General features: G+C 39.6%; 2 protein-coding genes across 3 annotated transcripts in view; both read left to right on the top strand.

Moving 5' to 3' along the window:
• Positions 1–1,129, top strand: part of spon1a (spondin 1a) — a 40,278-nt gene extending 39,149 nt beyond the window's left edge. For both annotated transcript variants that reach the window (XM_061276600.1, XM_061276599.1), the window contains exon 16: positions 135–1,129. In XM_061276600.1, coding sequence (XP_061132584.1) covers positions 135–298 — 164 coding nt within the window. In that variant the 3' untranslated portion in view covers positions 299–1,129. The remainder of the gene's footprint in view (positions 1–134) is intronic.
• An 11,656-nt stretch (positions 1,130–12,785) lies between these two features.
• Positions 12,786–25,882, top strand: syt9a (synaptotagmin IXa). The gene is made up of 7 exons (XM_061277430.1): positions 12,786–13,311; positions 17,899–18,397; positions 18,481–19,036; positions 21,593–21,713; positions 21,799–21,970; positions 22,130–22,259; positions 25,099–25,882. Exons 1-7 carry the CDS (start codon positions 13,164–13,166, stop codon positions 25,165–25,167), a joined length of 1,695 nt encoding a protein of 564 aa, XP_061133414.1. The 5' UTR covers positions 12,786–13,163; the 3' UTR covers positions 25,168–25,882.
• Positions 25,883–27,312: the final 1,430 nt, after the last annotated feature.

The raw sequence follows: 27,312 nt of genomic DNA, 5'->3' as shown, positions 1-27,312 counted from the left end.
GTTGGCCTCTTTTTATTTCATTGTCATTTAATCAACCATCGTGTTACCAACAATAGATGTATTATTGTATTCATATCTTTAAAAGACAAACAGATCAAATCTATTCAACAAACCTCTTTCTGTCAATCGTCAAGGATGTAAAATGCGGCCGTGGTCAAATTGGACGGAATGTACCAAAGTGTGCGGAGGAGGAATTCAAGAACGGCTCATGACTGTGAAGCAAAGGTTCAAGACTGCACAATTGTCCAGCTGCAAGGACAGGAAGGAGATCCGAGCTTGCAACGTGCATCCCTGCTAGGAAGGATAACGTGAGAACAAGACCCAGGAATTGTATGTTGTCACACAATGGCCCAGTGCACTCTATTTAGGGATCTGATGGCACTCTTTTGTCATTTACTACGCATCGACTATAATAAAAGTAAAATTCTGTTCATTTTACTGATTCTGACTGGGGGAATGAAAGGGGTCGGAATTTGAAGGTGTAATCTTGCCCTCTGCTGTTCACTCAGGACATTTTCCTGAGGCGTTACAATTCTAGCAGTGCAATCATATCGGTTTTGTTTTCATTCCATCGTCCCACGGAAGACTAACAGAAATTTGAAGGCAGCAGTAGTGTCTTGTTTTTTGTTTTCAAGTTATCATCGGGAGATAAGCATGAAGATCAGCCACTTATAACAAGGCTGATTCTTCTGTGCTGTAGCTCTAATATACTTTTGCAAAATTACTGTAAATGTGTTGTGGTACACGACGTCTTGGAACTATTCCAAATTGATTTAATAAGTAAATAACTATGATTTCTCGTGGTATTCTTAGCAATGCACAATAGTAATTTAAAGCACATGTGCCAAGCTGTCCCAATATTTTTCACTGCCTTCTGTTGTTGTTTTAGGGTGTTTTAGGAATTTTTACTCAAAAGTGTTGTAAAATAGATTCACCACATTTGGAATGGATATTATTTAACATTCATAAAGACTTTTTTTCATGTTTTTTTTTTTTCCTTTTGAGATTGTTTTAAGATTATCACCAAAGTGTTGGGTAGATGTTTTTAAAATGTTTTCCTCATCCCTTTTTCTCTTTTTTTCCCCCTAACATTATTTTGGAATAACATTACCTTTACAATAAAATTAAATGTGACAACTTGTCAAATGGATCTGCAGTTTTATTCGGAATGTTTAAAATTGTATGCGCTTTAAACGTACTCAAAAAAAAATCTTATACTAACTGTATGTAAGTGTTAAATCTATATAATGAGCCGTTTGCTGTACTTCTCTTGTTCAACCACAAAGTGTCACTAAGAAATAGTTTATTATTTCAAGAGTATTAGTCTGTACCGTGATAATGGGATGTACGTGTAATTGCAAATTATGTTTTATTTATGAATTGGTTGTTTTGGGCTAGAAAGATCATGCAAATCAACTGCCTCGTCAGTAACTGTGAAGGCTATTTGAACATGTTCATTCATAATTTTCTTGCAGAAATATAAAAGTCAATTCAGTAACCTCATCCACATAGGACCAAGGACTATTGTCACCTAAAAAAATGAATGTGTTTCTTCCACGCGTGAAATGCTGAAGACCCCTCCCCCCACTTCCTTCTTCCCCCCTCCTCTTCACGGCGTAATAGCTGGGGGGCAGGGTTGGTGTCATGCATTCTTCAATGTGGGGATTCAGGGTGAAATTTTCGATCCATCGCAATGCCAATCCTGTTTCCATGCCAACACCAGCATACATGTGAAGCCTACACATTCCACAGGATTTGGAAACATCAATGTTGAATTATTACAGCCGTGATTGAGCTACTAAAACACACACTGCTGGAGGAATTGAAACAAAAGGAAAGCCTTTTGTGAGGTTAGTCTTAGGGAGTCATACGGTTGGAAATTCCTCTTTCACCTTTGTTTGAAGCTGCATCTCCAAACTCAAAATAATCTCATTGATGACTTCACCCAAAAAATACACAACTACAATTAGCTTCATGCAAAGATAATTATCCATTTTTACCACAGCATCTTTTCAGTGTGTTTACAGAAGAATCAAATGGCTCCTGAACTCAATTCAGGATTTAACCAACCATTTGACCTCCAATTTGTTAGCAATTTGAAGAAGAAAAATCTCTCCACATAAAACAATAGGACGTTAAATAATCCATTCTGGTCACCATTATACTTTGTAGAATTTCTTTTATATGGCAAATGCATCACTTGTAATTGCCAACATGCTCGGATTCTATTTCAGAGCCAGATTGTAGAAAGTAGATGCAAGCATTGCATATATTAATCAGAGATGAAAAGGTATATGAATATTTCAAATCACCACCAGAGCGACCAAAATTATCACGATGATCAGTTTTAACACAGAAGCCAGCTGCTAAATTATATGGAAGCAAATACATTTGAATACATGCACTTAAAGCACATTATTTGACAATGTATTAGCTTTTTTTTTCTTTATATTGCTGCATTTGGAAGACCAATATATTCTCTCTACTTTTGTTCAGTCCTCTCCATCCAGATTGCTTTGGACCCCAATGAATCAGAGAAAGATGCAGAGATAACCAGAAAATCACACGCCCATCTGTTGCGCCTACACCAAAGGTCCCTGTGATATTTCCTGTGAAATTAATGATGATGGTGATATGGCGCCTCACTGAACACCGCACTCGCGCCATAAACTGGAACTGCAGCTTGTAGCACGAGTATGATATTTTTTTTTTATTTCTGTCTGAGTACTCCTGTTACTTGTTAACCACAATTACAGCAGAGCACATTGAGTTTCATTTACGTATCAGGTCAATTTGTTTGATGACATCTATGTTTTAGGCGCCTGGAAAGCGGACTTTAAACCGATGATGATATGTTTTAGGAGAATTTTTCTAATAGAGTGGAACAGAGTTTTTTTTCTTTTTATCCCTGCACTATTATACTGCTGATATTGACTGGGGAACTGGCCTTTCGCTTAAAAGGAAGCTGGGATAGGCTCCGGCTCACCCGTAATCCTAATTAGGACAGAAACTGGATGGAAAACATTGACTGAAACAAAATCATTAACGCTTACATGATTTTCATGACGAGCAAAATCAAAAGTTGTGTTTTTCTATGAAAATGACAAGGCATACAAAACTTGAGTGAAGTGTACACATTAAGCTATTGAGTCTGATTTGAAGACAATAAGATAACAGAAGAAAAACAGACAAATAGCAGCAGTAACCAACCACTGCCCAAAGTTGCAATTGTAAGTGTAATTTTCAGAATTTTTTCTTTTTCTTTTTTTTACGTGAACATCTAGGCTTACTAAATGCATTTTAATGTATGTCATTAGTGTGGAGAGTAAAGGATTTTTTTTAGGTTTTGTAAAAAGTTTGAGATAGCTCGGTGTAGTCTATTGATGCCATAATTATTTTAATCAAATTTGAAGCATATTAAAATATATGGGTATATGTTTCATAGTTGCACATTCATTTGTCAACTTTCACCCCAACTATGAATTGTATGTAAAACCAGCAGCCCCCTCTCGGCCATCTGCTGGCTCTCGCCTTTTTGCCCTCAGTACTAATTCATAGTGTTCAAATCATTTTTTGCAGGGTGGGCAATAAAAGTGTCACCGGCCCTTGCTCACTGTAACGTTAGTCCAAAGAGCAAAGATAAATGATCAGTAAATCAATGAATGGAGCTCAATGGAGGAAAGACCAATTTATGAAAAAGCTAACAGCTCCCGCTCACCACCATGCCGCCATTGTTTAATACCAACCCCCACCCTGGATTTACATTTTAATCCTTTGGGTATTTTTAATATCACACTATAGTACTCCCACTTCCTCAAAGGTTGTTAATTTCTTGTTAATTTCTTCTGAATTGATTTAACTATTTGGCGGCATGGCTCTGGGGTATTTTCAATAGTGATGGTTAAGCCTATGAGGTGGGCTGTTGGCACATATGTCAAATAAGAAGCATTTACGATAAAGCAGCTAGCCCATGAGTACTAACTCTGATTCACTGAACACATTTTATATGTCAATAGCTACACTAGACGCTGAATGCAAAATAGACACAGATTGGAATGTTTCGATAATTCATGTACGGACTTAATTGTCTTCTGGTAACTTTAGCCATCTGACTTTAGCCATCTGGAGTTCCATGTTGTCAAAATATTGAGTGTGAATGAAGCATGAGCAGAGATTAATGGAGTCGCAGATGATGGCGTTGTAGCACAAATTTTTCAGTTGAGTCGTTAAGATGAATTATTTAGACATGGATCGTCCTCTTAGAGCAGGGCTCCAGACTAATATTTATCACAAGGAGTGCAGTAGCCGCTAACTTAAAATGTAGGAAGCGCTGGAAGAAAATGGAGGGGTGTTTATTGTGCAGCTTTTCACAAACCCAAACTATGTTTTGCTGTTTAAACACCTAAAATGTTAATGTTTGGACCAGCAGTGCAAGTATTTTCAGCAAATTTTGCAATTTGAAAATATTTGTGGGTATCGACAAGGGTGTTTACAGTCAAAATGAATTTGTTCACCAGACAAACGTGCAATATTGGCTGTTCAGTGCTCAGTTCCCAGCCGAGTGAACGCTTGTCTGTCTTAATATACAGTCCAATATACTGGCGGCAGTCCACGATTTGTCTCCTCTGCCACACGTTATTGGGTGGAAGGTAGGCAGTGATCATTTTCTTGGATTTTGTTTGTTACAGTTTTGCAGGGTTCGACATTTAAGCCATCATTTAAGGTGGTGGACCTATCAGAAGTGATACTGTGGAGTTTGCATGTTCTCCCTGTGTCTACGTTTGTTTCCTTCGTGTACTCCATTTTCCTCCCACATTCAAAGCTGACAGACCTGGCGAACGGTCCAATCACCCAACCACTGCTGGGATAGGCTCTAGCGTGCCCGTGACCCTCGTGAGGATAAGCAGTACGAAAGATGAATTTATCGATATATTTACCAGATGCACTGCACAAGTGGAGGGTACATTTTATCGTACTATCTCATATTTTAGGAGTTAAATGTGACCATTTATGGACAGTCCGGTGGTCAGGTCTGTTTCTGCAATATCTTTTGATGTGAGGTGTGGAGCAGATATTTGTCATAACAGATTTTTTTTTTCTATTAAAAAAAAGGCAATATATTTACCAGTCTCAGTTGGGCAATTGGATGAAAAATTTACTTGCGCTGTCTCATATTTTAGGGGCAAAATGTAACCATTTAGAGACAGTCTGGAGCCCCGTCTCAGAGCTCTGCAAGCACTCAGATATATTGCTTTGCATAATATACGTATGTTTTATTTAACACTGGATAACATAACCTACACTTGAGGGCTATGGTTGCTGATGTAATGCTGCACACGTACACACGTGTCCACGTGTCCAAATGATCTTGACAGTTAGTGGTTATTTGCTCCGCCCCCTGCGACAAAACACTGTTATCATTGCTTTACAATTGTGCAAACACACAGCTCCTTAATTAGCTTCTGCAGTAAATCGCATTAACCGTTCGATTAACCGTCCAGCAGATAAAACGGCCAGGAAGTCCACCTCAGAAATGCACACTTCCTGTTGCATCAACTGAAGCATTCTGGCTTTTGAGGCTGTGTAGGTAATCATGCCGTACAGGCTGAGAATGTAAGACACATTCATCGCTTTACAGCGTGACAGAAATATAGTGTTCTTCTTCAAGTAGCCCATTTTGGCACATAAAGAGCAGAACGGAATGAGAAAGAGCTTTTACCAGCGTATCCAAATTGGGCCCATTTTCCAAGTGTTCTGCATCGGTGCCAATCCAGATTAGACATTTGGTGAGTGGAACAGTGATCACTCCTTCCACCTAAGAAGGGATCTGGACAGCCATAACCAAATACAAGAGCGCTAGAGGTACTGGCTGCATTGTTACCGTGGCAACCCACCATGCAGGGCTGTGCATGTGTGTGTTGCTTTCAACTGTGAGAGACAATGTTGCAATGGTGCTGGGAAAGACCAGACACCTAAAAGGTGGGGGTGGGAGGCATTAGTCACACACAGCCACAAGACATTGAGAAGGAACAAGTAAGATTGTACAACATACTATTATGAGTGATGCACTCAATATTGTATGTCAAAATCAAGCACAAAATCATACTATGACATCAACATGATGATGCCCAACTAAAATATTTATAAATCCATCAGTTTGGGATATAGTGGCATGCACCCCCTATTGCACCACTGTCGACAGGGAACTTGACAAAGCTATATCAATGTTGCCGATCCCCGCCACCACTCCAAACCCTAAGGACATGCAATACACACACCAGGACGGATTCCATCTGTTCAAATACTGTGAACATGGCAGCAATGTTTCAAAACATATGATGGTGCTGCTTAGTGTCCTCTGGTACATCCAGCACAGTCCAGAAACATTTATAATACAAACAGCACACATGTCAATGCAAACATGACTTCTTGCATTCATGTGAAGGTATAAACACCTCCGTTCCCGAGAGTCTACTTACAGAGGTCTCTCTTTCTAATATGCAGCAAGCCAGCTGAGGCTCTGCAAAGAGAAGATGGAAAATGCAATACACACCGGACCACAAGCCTCATTTGGGTTATAACTCATTACTCAATCAATAGAAGCCTTATAAAAGGAAATCACTTTCACTTTGTTAGGTGTGGATCACAAATGTCAAGATAAATATTGCATTTGCACAATTCCCTTTCAATGTATGAGCGACAGTTTTTTAAAGGAGCACACATTACCACTAATGTGTTTTGGATTCAGCTCAGTTTGAATTGACATTGAATAACTTGCCAAACGTCTGAACTGCGGCTCTGGGAAAATGATCAAATAGATGGTCTCAAGCAGAAATGGATGACGCCTTTGTTTCCTTCTGTTTAGTGTGCTGTTAGGAGAATTGCATGATGGAAGTCAAGGGTTGTTCAAGAAGCAAACTGTCACTCGACTCATTTTATGCTTTGCCTTCTGAGCAAAAACCTGAACTCCAACCGCTGTTGGTGTTGGTGGTGTGAACGCAACTTAACTTCAAAACAGCCAAACAGTCACAAGAAATGATTCATCATTCGAAACTGTTTACTGTTCTTCACATTCTATTTAACTGTATTCTGTTAGTATGTATACATATATGTTGTGAGTGCTATTACACTCATTGAAAAACGCATCACTTTTTTTTTTTGTGTCGCTGGAACAGATTTATAGCCTTTCCATTCTAAGTATTCTAGGATTTTAGTATTTTGTGTTGTGCGTAGTCACTAAATGAATTAAACTTGTGGCTTTTCTCAGGACAATTCCAAATGGATGTTGTGATTTAAGAATTGTTCTTGTCACCTGGATACTCAGGTTATACACAACAAAGCTTTAAAAATGATTGCAAAATGAGCAAACAAATGTCCACTCAAGCTTCTGTGCACGATCGAGGTCCTGAAATAGATGTGCTTCTTTGTTTGGCTATTTTGCAGCTAGGCTTGGTACAAATGAATAATAAAGCCACCCTGAATCTGTGTGTGATTATCTGCCTGTCCTCTTAGTTATCTTGCTTTGGCCCTGCCTAAATCCTCATGAGGAGCATCCTCCCTTGGGCCCCAGCAGCTTTAGCAGGTGTTGACCTTTTTTCTGTAAATTTCCTGCATGAGGCACAACAATGTCTTGCAAAGCAACACATCTCATTCCTTGAGAAGCTTGCCGCCTGTCAATCACACAGCCGAAGATGATGAGTGGGCAGATCAGTCTCCCTCAATCCTGAAGTAATTTTACCTTTGCTTCTGAAATAGAAACATAATGATAGAACACACCTATAAACTGATAATCAACCTTACTGTAGCACACACTCTGGATTTGCATGAACTTTTCAAGTTTTTCCCTTGCGACTCGTACGCTCAAACTCATACAGTCACATTTACAATTTTGGGCAAGGTGAAGTCTTTCATTAACATGGCTTCCATGTTTTTGGGATGTGGAAGGAACCCGGAGAACCCGGAGAACATGGACACTCTACAGTGAGCCTTTGATTGTGACACATGCAGCATGCAGATATTTATGATTCAATGACTGTGTTTACATGTACTGTACAGTCCAACATAAAGCCAATCATTACAGTGCCACTCCAATTGTTTCCACTGTGTTGTTTCCCAACAGTTTTCCCCCCTCAAACGGTCCACTGGGTCCACTTTGGCACACCTGTTTTCTCTCAGCAGCTGATTATCCCAGTGGCGTGCTATTTTCCCGCTCAACAGTTTCTTGTTGCTGTATTGTCTTGGCTTCAATGCAAGAAGATTCCTGGTGCTTATGACGTTTTGGGGACATCATGTTCTCTGACTTTTGTGTTTATTATTTAGAATGTCATTTTCAAGTCATCATCCATTAGTGTATAATTTTGATGTTATTTAAAAACCTTCCGATGATATAATAATAATAATTTGATTATTATTTTTCAAAAAAACTGAAAATGTAATGTCCCCAATTAGTTGCCCGGAAATATAACTGGACTGGATCTCTCTGACGAGACAGACCTGTTCTGGCCCGCCGACTATATGTTTGACACTCCTGCACTCCATCCATGTGGATCATCTCGGATTACATGGCACTCATCAGTGAGCAAAACTGAGAAAAGATGAAAATGAGTCTTCATTCTGGGCAGACAGCAGCTGTTTTTGCTTGTGAGCAATTCTTAAAGGTGAGCAAAAAGAAGGTTAATGTGTAACCACACACCTCTGAAGGATCCCAAACATTGACGTCTGCAGGACCCTTGAGGCTCCAGCAGCTTCAGATACTTGTTTACTGCTTTGTAATGGCATTTTTAGCAGCTGCTCTCTTCGTGCAATGGTTTGGTCTGGCAGAAACTTTCCTCATTGGGATTTTATCAGCGTGAAGCTCCATGCACACTCAATTAATTATAGAGAAAAATCCATATTGGTACGATGATAGTGGTATTTAAATGTAGCATTTATCAGTGGGGTATATCATTCCCTGTGCTGAATTTCACCTCCTGGGAACATAGTTGCGGTGATCTACCACACAAAATCCTTTCCTGAGAAAGCTCTCTTGGCTATTCAAAATCAATTTTTCCCAAGCGTATGTTTTTCCTTCTAAATAAATTTTCTTTCTTTGCCCTTCCCCCAACACCAATACTCTGCCTTATCTGGTTCTCGATAAACTCTGTATAATCACTCCCGCAGCCTCCCGCTCTCCCTTACACCCTTTGTTGCTTATGCCCAAATGCAGACACACACTCGCGCGCACACATACACACATTAGTTATTGTCTTTGTTTTAGAAGACCTGCCACTCAAACTCAAAGCCTTTCTTCGTGTCATAGAAAATAGACATAAAGGAATAAAAAAAATTGAAAAAATCCTCCCATCCTCCTCTCTGTTTTACAAATACCATTATTTGATTTTGAAACTGGTGAAAGGATGTTTAATGTTTGGATTTTAAAAAGTCGCACTTTATTGAAAATAAGTACAGTGGAACCTTGATTTCACTGAAGGCTTGTCTGTTAGAGCAGATTGTCCATTAGGTCAGAGTATGTTAGGGTTGATAGATTAGTTTGATCCTATGATTATGTTGGAATGTAACCTGTAATAATTAACCTAGCTTGTCCTGTCGTAACAAAAGTTGTAGAACAAAGTGCTAAGATCTTTTGAACTGATTAAAAAGCTGCAGAGGAAGCAATCAAAATTGTTCTGTTTACACAACGTCGTAAAAGACCCCCTGCTATGCTTTGACCAGAGGCCAGGGGCTTCAACCCTATCCTGTCCACTCTCACCCCCACCCTGTTTCTCTCAATAAAAATGCTCTTGCAAGAGGCCTGAGACAGACCTCATTCGATCATCGCTGTATGTGCAGCGACGGATGACTCTCTACTTGCAAGTGTTTAAAAGGGCATACTGTCTCCCGTGTGGTTCTTGCAAAATAAGTTAGAGTGAGCACCACTCTAACAGAGTACTTCTTTTTTGTGGCCTAAAAACATCCAAAGCACTCCAACCTTATTGTTTTGCCTAATTAGCCTCTAATTGTCAAGTACATGACAAAATTATTGTCAATGAAATAAAATCTTGAAAATGTTTAAAAAAATAAATATCAGATATATCAGAAATTACATCAAATTTAACTATTTTGCATGCGGAAGAGCAGCGAGATGATCAGATTATTAGCTGACACTGCAGTTAAGTCATCCCATTATTTTATTTGCACGTTGTGTGTTTGTGTATTTATGTTGGTTCTCATTTTGTTTTGTTCCTGTTTCTTGGTTCTGAATGAACTTGCTGCTTCTGACATGCTCAACAAAAACTTTCATCCCGACTTGCCCAAAAAATGGGAATTACTCACTAGCCCATGACAAGCTATACTATAAGAACCCCATCCAGCTTGAAAGGAATCACTTTAAACGGTTTGCAGGAATGTCTACAAGCACTAGTCCCTATTTTCTCTCGCTCTTACCATGGATTTCCTCTAAAGTGGATTGATGGCTTATACTAATTCCATCCATCCATTCATGTTCTATACTCTGCACTGTTGCTGGAGCCTGTCTCAGCTGAGTGATGGCGAGAAGCACAGTAGATACAGGAGAGATCACCTGACACATTAAGTGAAACATTCCCATCCAGGTCAGTAACACTATAACATGTCTTTGGTACTTTAATTACTTGGAATAACTCAACTATTGTAAAACTCGGAGGTCTTATTAACAGCTGAAGCTACTGATACTGTACGGTATATTCAATTTTCATATTCCTACCAAAATCTTACATTGCAATATAAATTTGCAATGTGTTTTTGGACTGCACGAAGAATCCGGAGTACCCAGGGAGGAATGGACCCTCAAAACCAAAATGAACTATTGTGCTTCATCCAATTGTACAAAGTGATAACTTGCCTCCAGTTAGAGATAAAATAGACTGCGATAAAACTCTTCTAATCCTGTGTAGAACACTGAGAGCCAGTTGGGAAAGAAACGATTATAGAGCCGCGCAACTCTCACAGTGCCAAGATTGTCTGCAGGCATCTTTCACAATGGCCTTTTAGAACCGACTGAACACTGTGTGGTGAGCTTGCTGCATTACTTCATGACCAAGACTGCGAGTTGGAGAGCGGATGAGGAAAATGAGACATCTAGGGAGATGAACAGGAATTTGTCACATTAATCATAACCACTATTGCACTCTCATCAACCTAAAATATTCATAATTGCCAAAGATAAACGTCATATTTTTTGTGGTATTTGCTGCGCTGTTATGATTACAAGGCGGAGAAGCTCGACAGCACATTAGTACAACAGAGAAGAAACAAGACAAAATGCACGCAGGGTACAGCTCATTAAACGTGCTTAGTGTTGATGGGAGATGGCTGCTGTCTTTCTTTCTGGGTGGAATAAGGATGAAAATCATAGCAATTTCTTGGCTCCTAATACAAATTTTCTACCAGAAAATCTCTCAAATTCTTTTTTCTTTTGCAGTGACTGAATAACTGTCAACAGCCACTCAACCAAAACGTTTTGGACACAGGCATGGTCCATAGCACAACAAATAGATCAATTTACATTTACTTGTCAATATAACTGACCCAGGAAGATGTATACTGTATTTATATATTACATGAGAAAACTACCAGAGTGGTGATAACATCTGCCTCGCTGCTCTGACGATCGGGTTTTGACTCTTGGCCCCAGGGACAATGCTACCGGGTCTAAGAGGAGCTACAGCTCCATCAGACATCTGTGTAGCTCCAGTTAAACCCCTCCAACATTTATTTTAAAATTATTTTCACAGCCACTATGAATAAGTCAAGCCCGTTGAGTCGTCCATTCTTGGCTCCGTCCTTCCTGTATGGTCATTTTCATGTTCCCCTCTCAAACATTTTTGCGTGTTAACACAAATGGGATGGTAACACACACCTATTCTGCATGAGTTCCATTTTATGACAGTGAAGCAAGCTGTCATCGTTCAGCCTATTCAGTTAAATATAACTGAATTCATAATTCACACAGTGTAGAATAAATTAAGCATCACATTGCGTGGCATTTTGTCACGTCAAAAGACAGGCACACAGTAGCCACAACATTAGGGACACTGGCATGCTCTATACAATGAGCTGGTTGGAGGGAGTAAGGTACTTATACAATATTTCTCCATATGTTCTACAGAAAGTTGCACAATCGTAAATAAAGTATTATTAGCATGACAATGTAGCTGCTCATCACATTGTACAAGCAACAGGAAGAGGATTGTTATCTGCAAGGTACTGATCCAGTTTGTCTCCGAGTGACAGATACAATCAAGTGGGCAAGGGGCTTGTTGAGCTACGTATGTGTGGGAATTCTTCTCAATGCAAATTCATGCCAGAGATCCAATTAAGAAGTTGGAAACCTGGCGAACAAGTTATGGAATGCGAGACCATGGTTGTGTCAAGGTTATAATGAAACATAATAATAAAAAAAGCTATTACAAATCTGGTTTAGACTGCAGTATGCCTTTCATATCAAGGAAGCTTGGATAGGCTCTGGCTCTCTGTGACCCTGAATAGAATAAATGATTTAGGAATGTGACGGACTGAAGTAATTGAAGGCTGCTGCATTTTGCAATACAGTACACTGACCCAGAGACAGATATTATATTATTAGGATAAGTGATTCAGAAAATGGATGGAAGGATTGGTATGCATATGGGCTACACTTATAGGCACACTTGCTTACAAGTGAACCCAATTAAGTGACTACGGGGCGTGTACCAGAAGAAATCCTCAACGGCATGTCATGTCATGTCATGAGGAAAGCTTGTTGACACACTTTCCCGACCAAATGAACGCACTACACGTTTTCGTGGTGCACCGTAGTCCGCGAGGCGCGCGCACGTTTTAGTACCATGGACAGAGCGCCACGCCGCAGTGTGAACGCGCGGATTCAACCGGTGGCTTTCCAGTGTTCGGCGAAGAGTGTCGGCCAAAAATGTGCGAATGTCACACACGAGATGCGTTTATTGCACACACGGGACACGCCACTCGCGTTTTGGTTCACTTTTGTTTTTAGAGTGGGGGTTGCATTTGTGATCCGCTATCGCGTGGGTAGGCGTGCCGCCGGATGAGTGCTCGGCTGGGCTGCGTGGAAAAGCAGAGTGTGAGGTGAGCGGTCCGCTGTGGTGGTGATGCCTGAGAGAGCCTCCATGATTTAAGGATGCTGTTGGGAAATGCCTGGAGACAAAGATGACGAGATTTGTCGAAAGGCACTTGAACTCCTCTCAGATCTTTGTTCCAAAGGGGAAGTGCAGAGCGAAAACTGCCTGGATTTCATTTACTATTTCCGTGATTTGGCCAGGCCACGCTACATGGACTCAGGTGAGGATCAACTACCATTTAAACGCAATCAGATGAATGGAGGTCAAATGCAACTTCTTTAATTGTGCATATTTCTAACCTGCAATTGCCATTTTCGCCAGCACTTTCTCGTCATATTAAGTGCATTCACTATTCTGTTGCACATTACATGCATTAGGGTCATTTGTCAGTATTGCTTTGAATTTTCATTGTACTCTTATGCGATTGTCATAATCTGATTATATCGTATTACTGACAACTGCACACATAAGGGTGACTGAGTCTCGTGCAATTTCCTTCGTGCGTGTTGCCGCTTGCAGTAAAACCACACTTGTTTTATAAAAGTTAGATTTAGATCTGTGCGCGTGCTTGGTCGTGTGTGTGTGTTGTGTCATCGAAATTGATTTGTCACCGGACTTCACTGAACTTGCTAAAACGTGTTGCAAAGAGAGAAAAAAAAAGAGGCGTGAAATTTCTCAACGTAGGCTTACACATTTAGTCACGTGCGAAAATGGACACGTTTTGAGCACTCAATCTTGTGTGAGCGTGTGCGCGTGCGTGCCTGCGTGCGTGCAATGGAGACGGTGGCAGTGAGCATGCAGTCGAAGTGCCCATTTTCAACAAGTCTGTTTCCTGGTCATTTGCTTTCTTAGTGCCCATTTGTTGATTTGTCAAGACATCCATTATAATATTGGACATTCTCTGCTTGTTCACACTCAAAAAGAAGTCATGAGGCAAATCTAGAACACATGCACCTTTCCGCGATGACAGATTAAAGTGATAAAGAGGCAATTATGATTAAGTGGGATGGTGCAACTTTGGTAAATGCAGTTTCTGAAGAAAAAGGACAGTTTTGAATCCTTCACGGGTAAATGGCTGCAGACCAAGGCAACACCTAAATTATTCCCCCGATACTAAGGATATTAATTGATGAATTAATCATTGGGAATTAGGTAATACCTATTTGTCATTCTTCTGCTGGGAGTTCTTGTTTGATTAAATAATGCTTGTGAGTCAGCTGTGACTATTCGTAGATTGTTAAAATGCATTCGTTAGATTTGACTAGTGTTTCTCGCCCACCTCGCAGCCTTACAAGGTTTAAAGTGTTGATCCCAAGAAAGAGTTGATGGTGCTCAACTCATAGTCGTGATATGATCATGTGACCTCAGGTGAGCGAAAAATCTAAACTGACTATGACCCACTGTGATTCTCTTGGCGTTTTTGTATAGAGGCAAACGTGGACACATCACACGAAGGGAATGTTCAGACAAATAAGATTTCAAGAGGGAGGCGTTCTCATATTGCTTTTTCAGCACCGGGTTGCCTCCTACACTGCTGCATCTTTGAAGGCCCCATGCTCTAAAATTGCTTCACTCTCTTTGTCGTTATACAGTCTCTGAATCTTTCCAGATGCCGATAGATTTTTCTCATGCTGTTCTCTGGCAGCCTGCCTACATGACGGTGTCTTCACATGGCAGGTCTCTCTACTCGTCTACATTCTGCTTCTAAACTTCACATAGTCTTTTTGGTATTTACAGGATTTCTGAGCGCAGAGAGGAAAGACTGTCAGTTAGTGTATGAAGCCTTCTGACAGTGCCCACACACAAGTCTTGTTCCCACTAGCCGCTGTGGCTCAAATGACCTCATCCAATGCTATCATGGCGAAGCACAACGTTATGCTTTTAATTCAATATACTACATGCTAATGATTCAACCAAATACTGTATGTAGTATTTTTGGGTCGATTAGGGGAAAGTTCTTCATCTGAACAAATACATTTTAAAACTAGTATTTCTATTTGTATGTTTCCACAAACACAAATTCATTAACGTTATATAAAATATATTACAATATAAGTTCAATCAAACTGGAGCAAAATCAAACAGTAGGACTACAATAGAAAATATACAGCCAAAAGGCAAGAACCTACACAAGGATGGCGAGAGGCAGACTAGGGAAAAAAATATCTTGAGGTGTCAAGCTCTCCAAAGCATAATATATACAGTGAATATAAAATGTTCACACACTTCTGTCCAGATGCCAGGTTTTTCTGTCTTAAAAAACAAGAACCTATAAATCTCAGCTCAAAGTAAAAAATCAACTGAGATGTGTTTGCAAAAGTGTGAACGCTTTTTCTGGGATGTGTCTGTCTTCAAATTAAATCATCACATTCAAACTCATGTTAAATACGTGTTAGCTGACACGTGCTACAATTTAAAGTCCCTCTGATTAATTTCAAATTAAGTTCAGATCTGCAAACTTGGTTCCATTAGTGGAGCCCAGAGTAGTTCAAAGCAGACACAGTGAAGCAGCAATTAGCTATCATGCTGCACGCAAATGGAATAAGTTACAAAAAGAAGTGAAGTCAGTCCCAAATGTACATGCTTTGAAATTTCAGACTAAAAACTATTCACCACCATACCTGATTGACGTCCGAAGCACATTGAGTTATTTTGTGTAAGAACTGTGTTATATAAATAAAGCTGACCTTCCTACAGCAAAAATAAAAAAAACATTGATTTCACTGTTTAAATACTTCTGAAGGGACGTGTTTAGCTTCCTAATTTTCTAAAAATCTCTTTGAGGTCATTGCATAAATATTAGGGACAAAAAAATGAGGCAGGTGTTCAGACAGCTGCAGTAGCTGCATTCCCACTAAGATTCACAATTTGGCATCGGTCCATGAAAATAGTTTGGTCCTAACAGACATTTGTATTCATGATAGAAAAATGAATGACGCACTGCTCATTATTATAATGATGTTTATGCATATTGGCATAACTGGTCAAAAGGTTGCTGCTAATTTGACACTTGCAATGTAGAAAAAGTTGATGAATGCATCATTATCCTACCAACTAAAGTGGATTTTATCTCAATGTTCAGTTGGATTTGGTGAACTGCAGGCTTCTGGAAATCCCAAACAAATCTGTTCCACAACTAGAACTCTAGAAATTGTACCAGCTTTATTAATCAACAGCACGCAGCAGAGTCAACACACAAACAGAGTTCAAGTCTGCCTCACTGCTCTTCCACAGAACGAGGCGAAATGAGCCAATAATAGGTATTCTCAGAAAGATACACCAGACAGATTTTATGACACTGTACAGAAACACGTGTCAAGCAAGGGAGAAAATATTGTCGGTGGCCAATTCTACACAAGAGCAACAATTGTCACCCTCTTTTTCCCAATCACTAGAAATAGGAACCATCTTCCCATATACCCAAGATGATTTTCCTGCCGTTTCTCAACAGTTGTTGCCGGGCAACAGTTGAGTCCTGCATATGCAAATTAAATTGTAATAAAACAATATTAAGAGCATTATTTTTTTTCATACAAGAATAATTAAATGACAATGCTTGCGAGTCCTAGAGGGTGAAGATATGGTACAACCGTGGAAACAGTATTAATCGTATTTAATAGTTTGTTACTGTAGCAGCATAAGTATTGTGTGATTTTGCCTTTTTACACCACCATCATGAATTTGAACTCAAACTTAAGATCTAAAGAATACCAAATCACATTGCCACCTGTAGTGGACGTGTTAAAGGTGGCATTCACAAGTGATACATTTAAATCTCCTGATTTCATTTTGTCTGCCAGCCAATGCTAAATGAGAGAGCAACTTTAATTATATGTTTTATAGAGACACTAACTAGAAATTCATTTTGAAAGTATGAAGAAATAATACATATTGGAACAGTGTGTTTCAAACTACGTATTTTGTACCAGCAGTTTCCTTTGACTTGTTTTAGTCCTCTTACACGAGAAGCAATGATTCATAAAGGCTTTGATGATTGGCTTTGGTTTGCACTTCACCTCACTGCATGGGTATGAGCAAGCCCAGTCTTGGCGTAAACAAATCCACCATTATACAATCTCATGCTATCTAAAATAAACATGAAGAAAACACCGTTGGAAAAGCATTTCTCTGAAGTATCTGGTTTACTTTAGTAAACAGTGTATCACAACATGAATCATACAGTTTTACTACTATTTGTGTTTTTGTACAAGCTTTTCATTTTTGTATCAATACATGCTGTGAAGATGACAAGTCATTTGCTGTTTTGCAAAATATTTAATACAGAATATATGAAATTCATTTTGCAGGGATTTTACACTCCAGGGGATAATTGAGAAACTAGCTAATCCTTATTAATCTTATTAAGGACTTAAATTCACCACAAATATGAATGGATGTGCCTGTTGAACAGCAGGATCATTTTTATTTGGAAAATAAAAAGGTGCGCTACCCACTGGGAAAATCACTTTGTGAATGTTATCAATTGAAACCTATTATTAGCAACCTAACACAAACGATAATCAGCAGAATTCATCTTCTCACATAATATTGCAAGGGTGTGTCCGCAAGTCTCAATGCTAAACGCCTCATGGGCCAATGGAAAAAGTAACCAACCCACTGTATATCAGTCTCACTCACAAACAAGAAAGTCAGAAATACAAACACTGAGGATACTACCCAAAAAGAACACGACTGGATCAAGTGGGTCACTGCCCCCCTTGTAGAATCCTTTTACAAGAGTATGTCATTAAAACAGAAGCGGTTGTCTTTTGTTCCAACTTCTGTCACTGTTCTTTGTCTTCTGCAGATGTGTCAGTGAGTCTACTGTCACTGGTGGTGACAGCCTGTGGCTTGGCTCTATTTGGGGTCTCCCTTTTTGTATCTTGGAAGCTCTGCTGGATACCATGGAGAGAGCGTGGTCTCTCCCCCACTACCAAGGAGCCCCACGCGGGTCACCTCAACCCAGCCATGAGCCCTTTGCGCTCACAGCCCCTTCAGAGGCAGCCGGTTTACACGGCCGTGGACCCCCCGGCCCACACCCGCCGTGAGTCGTCCCAGTGCTCCATCGCCAAGGAGCCATCACCAATGGCGTCAGTTGTATTTGTGGAGGCTCCGGTAACTCCCGTATCACCGCCTCCTGTCGCCCTGGGTCCTCCGGAGGCAGCCATGAAGATCAGTCACACATCTCCGGACATTCCACTAGATGCCCAGGAAAAAAGTCGAGAAAACGGGGTTCATACTAACCCTCGGATTCAGAGGCAAACTACGGAACCCTCACCCACCGGGTACTCCATGTCGGAAATTGGGTCAGTTATTTTAGCAGTTTTTGTTTGTAAGCAATTAATGTCTACTGGTTCTCAATAATTCTGATAATATTCTTTGTCCACAGACAGGGCTCAATACGCCGACATATGAACCTGTCGAACCCCGATTTCAACGTGGCCCAGTTTCAAAGGCAGGACTCACTCACTGGGATGGGACTGGGCCTCGGGCGCCTCAAACCTGAGCTCTACAAACAACGGTCTCTAGAAGGAGACGATGGAAGTCACAGAGGCAGGGGTTGTGGGTGTCTCCACTTCATCCTCAAGTTTGACTGTGACCTGGAGCAGTTGATTGTTAAGATCCACAAAGCCGAGGACCTCCCAGCCAAGGATTTCTCTGGAACCTCTGATCCTTACGTCAAGATCTACCTGCTGCCTGACCGGATGACCAAGCATCAGACCAAGGTGCACCGTAAAACGCTAAACCCCGTGTTTGATGAGGTCTTTTTGTTTCCTGTGGCCTACTCAGAGCTTCCCACACGCAAGCTGCACTTCAGCGTCTATGACTTCGACCGATTTTCACGGCATGACATTATTGGCCAAGTGGTTGTGGACAACTTCCTGGATCTGGCAGATTTCCCACGGGAGACAAAACTCTGCCGGGAAATCAAATACGTCTCCACAGTGAGTAATTAAACCCTTTCAAAATGAGGCAGCTTTAGACATACCAATTTATCTTTTCATTGAGATTTGAAAATCTCAAACGAATGACCATTACAGCCAAAACCTTTTAAATACATATCTCTTGAGGCTGCTCAGAAAAGTCAACAATAAATGCAGTTATTAAAAATGATCTCATTTAAGAAATTACTGTGATAAGATTTACAATTTGAAGTCATTTCTGTGTCTAAGAGCTCAAGTTTAAACTCGTAAGGTTGGGGGAAAAATTAAACCCCAATGACACTGAGCTGTAGAAATTGATCATCAAACAACAATGGAGGTGAACCCAAATATCGCAAATTAAAAGACCGTCATTTTTTTTATCTGCATCTTGATTTATGTATTAATATTAATATCTACATTATAAAAAATGAAAAACATCTAATCAATTACGGTCTGTTTTCTATGCATTATATATTCAATACCTCATTTCTACTAGTGTATATGTAAATTGGATTCTTCAAACAATTAGATATCTGAAGAACAAGACCAATCACACAAAGACCAGAGAAAGCAATGGGGCTCTGTAAAGAGGTCATTAGCAATTTCTTAAACACACATTCTTGTGGTTGCTTTGTCTCACTGGAAGAAAAAAAAGTAAAAACCACTTTGTTGCATTTATTGAAATTACAACCTTTAGCTGAAGCAATCACACTCCACAGTGCAATGGCTGAATAGAATGTCACAAAAAGCCAGTGGGTGCATTTTGTATTCACAGAAGGAGCTGTTGCTGGTTCGGAAGAGCTAGTCAAATATTTTCGCTTGCTTAATTGGGCCAGAACAATCAGTAAGCAGTTGGGGCAATGAGGTATTTTTTTTCCTGCCTCCTCTTTTCTGCAGTTGGGAATGCAATCACGAGCTTGTGACAAAATGGGAATGATTCATCAATAATGTAAATTTGGTCATTTCTGTTTTGGGTCATTTTGTACAAAACGCTCGGTGAACTATCCAAAGCAGACTGTGTGCTCAAGGCAATTATATTTAAGCATTTGCTTACATACTGTATTGGGCTGTTGATGCAGATTTTACATTTTGCAAGTGAAGCCGGTGATCTTATGGTCTCTTATTCATCTGAATGCCATTACGACTCGCGTTACAGCGGGCCTCCAAAAAAATGCTGTTTCTTGCAGAGTGCCTCAAAATATAACCTGCACACTGTCAACATTGAGTGTGCTTTATCCAGACAGTACACAAACATTCAACGCATGCATTCATGTTTGCGCACAGAGAGGCAGCGTCAGTAAGGTTGAGAAATTAAACGAGCACAGATGGGTGTCTGTGTCAGCGACATTTGTCATCTTCAATTTTCTAACATTACTTTGCGGTGGCAGCTGAGTTTTACCCCTGGTGGAATCTCACATCTCGTATTTGATTTCTATTAACCTATTGTGGTTTGAAATGTCAATAATATAAGATCGGACCTATCAAATTATTTTGCGTATTCGCTTGGAGAGAATTTAGAGGGTAATCGCTGCATCAATATTTCCTGAGCCGCTGACCATATTGTGTGTTTCATTGCCAGATTTTACAATCTGTCATTGCAGGGTAATTGGGGAATACATACACTGAAGCACTGTTTCATTCATATGATAAATACACTCAGGTGCTCATCTCAGCAAAAAAATAAAAGTAAATACAATAATACATTAATACTTCTTTTGCTACATTTTGGGTAAAGGTGGTGGCTATTATTTCCAGACACCCATTTAATAAATCAAACTTAAAATTCGAGCACGTTTTATATATACTTTTAGCTAACTATCATTTTCATTCATTGCAGCATCTATAGGCCTTTCTTCTAATTATAGACCTCGTTAACTCTGACACTCAAATGTGGCATCTGTGAAGAAGGATCATTATGATGATGAAAAGAGAGAACCAAATACAATGAAGGATGCTGATATAGATTTTTCGACATACAATACCGATTAACAAGGCTTTTAATGTGCTGCGATCATTCTGTGGAGGTATTTAACAAAGGGTCGTGAATAAGAGCAAGTGCCTTCTATTCTTTTTCCATCTTAACAAAGAAGATACTCGATTTTTTTGCCTGCCGAGTGCCCGCGTGATTAACCACAGTGATACTTTGGCTGAGACTCAAACACCTGGCCATGATTTCCTGAGCTCCAAGTGTTGTTTGTCTGTATGGCTTCTTGAATAGCACACTTGCACAGGTTGAATCCCACCTGAAAAATGGCTCATCACATATAACAACTATGATTATGTGAAGCAGTTCAAACCAAATCAGACAAGATTTTCTCTCTAGACGTATTTTTGTTCTCCTTCTCACCTCTTCTCAGAGTTATTTTAAGAGCAAGTGATAAGTGTGCTTCTGCCTTTCTCCATTCTAGCATACTAGGTCTCCATCTGTGCAGAAACAAGAGCATGACTTAATTAAAGCACATTCTTAGCCATTGAAGCCCATGGCATAAAAAGACTAGTGAGAAAGTTATGACCATTAATTTTCCTGCATGTATTAGTAATTCTATGAGTAGTTAAATGTGATTTGTTATCTTTTAGGATAACGTGGACTTGGGTGATCTCATGTTTTCTCTGTGTTACTTGCCAACTGCCGGAAGACTGACCATCACAATGATAAAGGCTCGCAATCTGAAGGCCATGGACATTACCGGTGCATCTGGTAATTAGAAGTCTAAATCTGTTAAGGGTGCTGAATCTGTTCCATTATGGACTGTTTATGTATTTTTTTACCCCCACCGCTCCAGATCCCTACGTGAAGGTTTCGCTCATGTGTGACGGTCGCAGATTGAAGAAGCGGAAAACTTCCACAAAGAGGAACACTTTGAATCCTGTCTATAATGAGGCCATTGTTTTCGATGTTCCCCCTGAGAATATAGAGCAGATCAGCCTGTTGATTGCCGTGATGGATTATGACCGGTGAGAAAAGTCAATTCTTGCTCTTGTTTGGACGACGGCAAACCCTGGCTATTGCACGACTTGTTGACCTGCTTTTCTTGTTAGTCACTTTCAACATTGTATACTTCACTGGAATTGTTGACTTTACAGTGTGTCTTGTCTTTCCTCCTGTGCGGACAGAGTCGGTCATAACGAGGTCATCGGTGTGTGCCGGGTTGGCAACGATGCAGATAACCTCGGTCGGGACCACTGGAGTGAAATGCTCACGTATCCCCGAAAACCTGTCGCCCACTGGCATCCTCTTGTGGAGGTGATGATCTTATTAAAATGTGTCTGTTATGTGTGTCTATGTAAATAGGAAGATTCACAAGTTCAATGTTGATAGTACAACGAACGTGAAAAATTCCATTGACCCAAAAGGGTGAAAATGGTGACAACATTTGTACAGAAACTTGGATGGCAACCCATCATTATGGAGAACATAAATCACAAATGCTCAGCCCACAGGGATCAGACTGTCAAAGTAAAATATGCTGTAGTGTCAGAATGTGTGGTCTCAACTACAGGTCATTAGTCATCCAGTAGGACAACGACCCATAACACTCTCTCGGATGAAAATGGCTAACAACAAAACAACTGGATATTTGGAAATGGCATGTGCAACAAAATGATCAATCCAGCCATTCATTTTCTCTGTTTTGTATTTTCAAATAATACTGTTGGACCACAAAACTGGTTGACAACCATTAATTAATCTTTAACACTATTCTAAGTCACTACTATTGTGTCAGATTTACAAAAAACAATTCTGGTCCTTGATCATTTGTGTTTATTTCTTAATTTGTCGAGTGGCAACAATTAAATGTAAACCTAAGCGTGTAATAGTGCTTAATTTCGATTGACACTGTCAAGGAGATATTCATCTCACAATTCTGTACTGCATATGCCTGTCATAATTGTACTGTCACTTAGTGAGAGCCTTTTTCTATTCGCACATGAGACTTTAACAAGACACCAATGCCAACATGAGTACAAATCATAATTAGCCTTTCTATTTTCATTTCAAACTCTGGGTTTAATTATAAACAAATGCATACATTACTATAGGACAGGGAATTGCAGACTTTTAGTCTTTGTAAAAGTAGATTTCCCCCCCCCCCCCCTTATTCATTATTCTGTTGGTGCACCTCATGAAGTGGCCACTGAGTCCTTATTGGCAATGTGCCGAAAATGTCCAAGTAAAACAAATTGGAGCCTGGGCTCAGTGGACGTAATTTGGAGTGTAACCTCGTGGAAACCAGGTTCAAGTGTTTTGGCTCTGGGGAGACAGCTTGAAGTGGAGCGAGTGAAAAAGCTGTCTTTCTCTCTCTGCCAGGCTTGTCTTTAATTCCAGAGCCCATGCCTTTGAATTAATTCTCAACAAAACCTAGGAAGTCTTTTGTCAGAGGTAAGAAAGGGCATTAAGAGAATTCATCACCTCATTAACTCCTTTAATGAGAAAGGGTACACTCCTGGCCAAATTCTATTGTCACTGTGAATGGTAGCAAGTGGACCCAAATATTTTATTTCGTAACTACAACTTTCAATTCAAGAAATTGCTCAAAGAGATTTTGACTAAACTGAAAAGTGGCAAAAACTATGGACCAAAGACTATTATAATGGTTGGTATGTCACATTATATCATCGTGAAGAAGATGCACATACACCAAACCCCAAACCACTTTTGACAGTCACTTGAATATGCGCGCAACACTTATTCTTGACCTTTGATTTCAAAACTATTTATCCATTGACATAATTATTGGAATATGCAATATTATGATAATTTTTTGTCTCTTACCAGTCATTTGACAAAAAATGGAATTGTAATAGCTGAACTTGAAAGAGGCAACAAAAACATCTAACAAAAATTTGTGCTAAACAAGCAAACACGGTGTAACGCAAAAAAAAACAGGGAAGGGGAAAGGCAAAAGGGCAATTGAGCAAATGAAGTGAGCTCAGTGAAACGAGTTGAGAGCATGCATGCTCCTAACATCATTAATAACTTTTCATGTTTTGCTCTTATCAAAAGGCTCCCTACTTTCTTCCTGGCTTGTACCAGTTACGTCACTTTAAATTGTTATCAGCATTCTTATTTTAAATAGCGCAGTGGGAAACTAATGAGAAGGAAAAGGGAAGACAAAGCCCTGTCATGATTTTGGCCTCAGGCGAGAAGAGATGGATTTTCCTGCACTGGAAACACAATCAACTTTCTCTGGTCAGGTTATATGGCTGTTAATAGAAAAAAAGTATGTCAATTTATCTTCCATAGTTAATCTTTGTTTGAAAGTAGGAAAATCTGAACGACAGTCTATAATCTCAACATTTCAACAGCCTCTCCGTCAAAAATGATGGAGGGTGAATTTGCGGTAATGCAGCAACTAACCACCGGGTTGCAGTAAGGATCCTTTGACTTGAATTTTGTTGACCTCAACAGTGGCCTTGCTGTGCATTCTGTGATCTTGTTCAATTATAAGCCCACTAAAAGATGAGACAACTGAGTAAACTTAGTCTAGAAGAACAACAATCATGTTTCTCACTCTTTATCCACACTTCAACATGCAAATGGTAATAATTATATTATATAACACAGCACAGTAGAGAACAATGCAAGCACAAAAACAGTTACACAACAAAATCTGACCAATGCAGGCCCAACAAACATTGATTAAATGGATTAGCTATAACTAATGTTTGCTGCTTTAATTTAATAATTAATAATAATTCATTTAATTTATATAGCGCTTTTCAATGACCCAAAGACGCTTTACAGGGAATAAAAAGGGTGGAGACGTGTGTGTGTGTGGGGGTGTGGGGTGTGTGTGGGGGGGTGGGGGGTGGGGTTGATAGGATGTAGTTAATAACAGTTTTTAAAGTAATTTAAAACCTTGTGGCTAAATTGTGTTTAATGGACATCTACACTACTTTATTTCATATCGTTTCTTGTAACATTGTGTTAAATGTTGCTCTCATTTTCCCCAGTTTGGGTTTTTGGAGTTTCGCTTCAAGGACTGCTTTTTTCAGTGTCAAGTGTTATCTTCGGGGAGTCAGTATCTTTGCCTGTGATTACCACAAAACTTAATGTTTTCATACTGTGCTTGTTTTTGCAGTACCAGGGTACCACAGGTAGTAGCCAGGGAGGATCCTGTAATTCTCTGAAGGCCCCCATTTCCCCATAACCCAGAATAACATTTTACATAACATCTCGACTGGCCTTTGGCTCAGCCTCGTGCTTCTGTGGATTACCGCACAAGAAAAGAATGGTGCGGCCATCCAATTTCAGCATGGAGAGACCCAACTGGATAAGTTGCATGTTGAATGATCACATTGATGGATGTTTTCGGTTTTATAATGTTCTATGAGTTCTATGAGGCATACGAAGACACTTAACGTCTGTCTTGCCGGGTTTACACAAGTTGCCGTTTTTGCCTTGTCTTGTTATTTGTCCTAATCGGAGGTGGGTCTGTAATTGCACAATGTTCTTTACAACCAGTCGAACTGCCATTTTCCTATCTCATTTGGTGCATGAGGTCTTGCTTGTTGGGATATCTCCCCTCGTTTGTCTGTTTGTTTGTTTGTCTGTTTGTCTGTTTGTCGACAACGTAGTGGAAGTTGATTTCTCAAGAAAGTGTTTGTCGGTGAAGAAAAAAACGTAAATATTGTCAATAAATATGATTAAATCAAAAATAGCCATTGTCAATTCAATATACCAGCATATTTGTTTTCCATCCATACATTTGTTTTTTCATTCCTTGACTCGATGAAAACTCGCGCGTGCTTATATTACCATCATAGCAGATTTAAGAATCTGACTAAGGCCCACATTAAAAAAAAAAAATATATATATATATATATAAAGGAAACAATTCAATAGTTTTATTTAAGATGGACTTTGTGATTAGAACGTGACAATATTACGAGCTTACATCTTCAATAAGAGGATCGTTTAAGGAAGTCTTTATAACATTGGCTGGGAATTTAAAAGAAAATTTGTAAATAACCATTCATTGTGGTACTAATAGTACAAATGAGATATTGTGATTAACAATAATAAGTTATTTTTCTATATGTGACTGTTCCAAAGTATGCTTTCTCGATGGTGATAGCTGCTTGCGGAAGTAGATTGTGAAATTCCAAAGATCTATTTCAAAACTAAACACATCACACAATACACACTCATAACTGCTCCTTGCAATGCGCCGTCAGATGAATTTCAGCCCTGGCACTATGAACGCAATCAAATATGTTATTCATAATCTGTCAAGATGTTGTCCAACTAAAAAAAAAATCATTGCCTCATGAAGGACTTGTGTTAATGGTTTTCTTCTGCATGCAAACATGAAATGGTTGAAGGTGAGCCCGTTGTTGGTCTGAACATAATAGCATTTGTTTTCCCATTGTAATCACTTCAAGGATGACTGCATTGGATTGGACATCAAAGCATTTTTATTTTCCCTCCAGTTCCTAGTCATGTGGCCTGTTGTTTTCTTGACCTAAAATGTTTTGAGATTGCCACGTCTCTCTACTGTGCCTATATGGATGTCATTTTTAGGCTAGTGCTGTTCTGTTTTACCTGTTGAACGGAGAGCAGTTACAATAAAGCATTGTAATTGCAATCAAATGACTGATTCTTTTTTTATTCACAGGCACATCCTCGGATAGCATACATTACACTACTGGCAGAACTGGGGGGGGGGTTACTGTCCATTCTAAAATATGCTTGGACCGCCCCCCAGGTACCAGGCCATATGTACCCATATACTTTTGGGTATTTAACGTTTTTTTTTTACAGGCATTTTTTCTTTTCCACATTTGGGGAAAATAAATGTTTTGGGGTCCCCTGACATAACCTTGCCCCCCATGGCAAATAATGATTTAGTAGTTAACTAAAGAGAATTGAAAGAACATGTCTTTGAGATATTTCCCTTGAATATTTAAGAGGAGAGACGTTTTGCAAGAATAAATTTACATCCCATGATGTAGTCAATGTTAAGACGTTACAGATGTGGTCAGATGTACATGTATGCCTCATGGAAAGCGGAGATCAAATAATTCCACATGCGGTTCACTTTTGATGGCCTCGTTTCCTTCTGTGGTCTGTGTTGCAGTTCTCATCGTCTTCTAATTCTCCTGTTTGTACTCACGTTTAACTGCAAACGTAATTGTTGATGAGGTTTATGCATTGTATATGCACCGCTAACATGTGCTGCAGCTTGCTCCAGTCTGAAGCAATCATGTTAAAGTAAAATAATTGAATTGAAAGAACATGTTTTTTTCCTATGACGTGCTTCTAAAGAAGAAATGCATCAATGATGTCAGCCATT

The sequence above is a fragment of the Syngnathus typhle genome, linkage group LG4 (genome assembly GCF_033458585.1).
Source record: "Syngnathus typhle isolate RoL2023-S1 ecotype Sweden linkage group LG4, RoL_Styp_1.0, whole genome shotgun sequence".
Classification (NCBI taxonomy): domain Eukaryota; kingdom Metazoa; phylum Chordata; class Actinopteri; order Syngnathiformes; family Syngnathidae; genus Syngnathus; species Syngnathus typhle.
This window is presented reverse-complemented; position numbering and strand designations above follow the sequence as displayed.

Bases quoted from the DNA above. Each gene is read 5' to 3' on its own strand.
- syt9a (XM_061277430.1), top strand. From the start codon at position 13,164: ATGCCTGGAGACAAAGATGACGAGATTTGTCGAAAGGCACTTGAACTC. The intron at 19,037-21,592 runs GTGAGTAATTAA...GTTATCTTTTAG, and splicing joins AAATCAAATACGTCTCCACA to GATAACGTGGACTTGGGTGA. The intron at 22,260-25,098 runs GTGATGATCTTA...TTGTTTTTGCAG, and splicing joins ACTGGCATCCTCTTGTGGAG to TACCAGGGTACCACAGGTAG.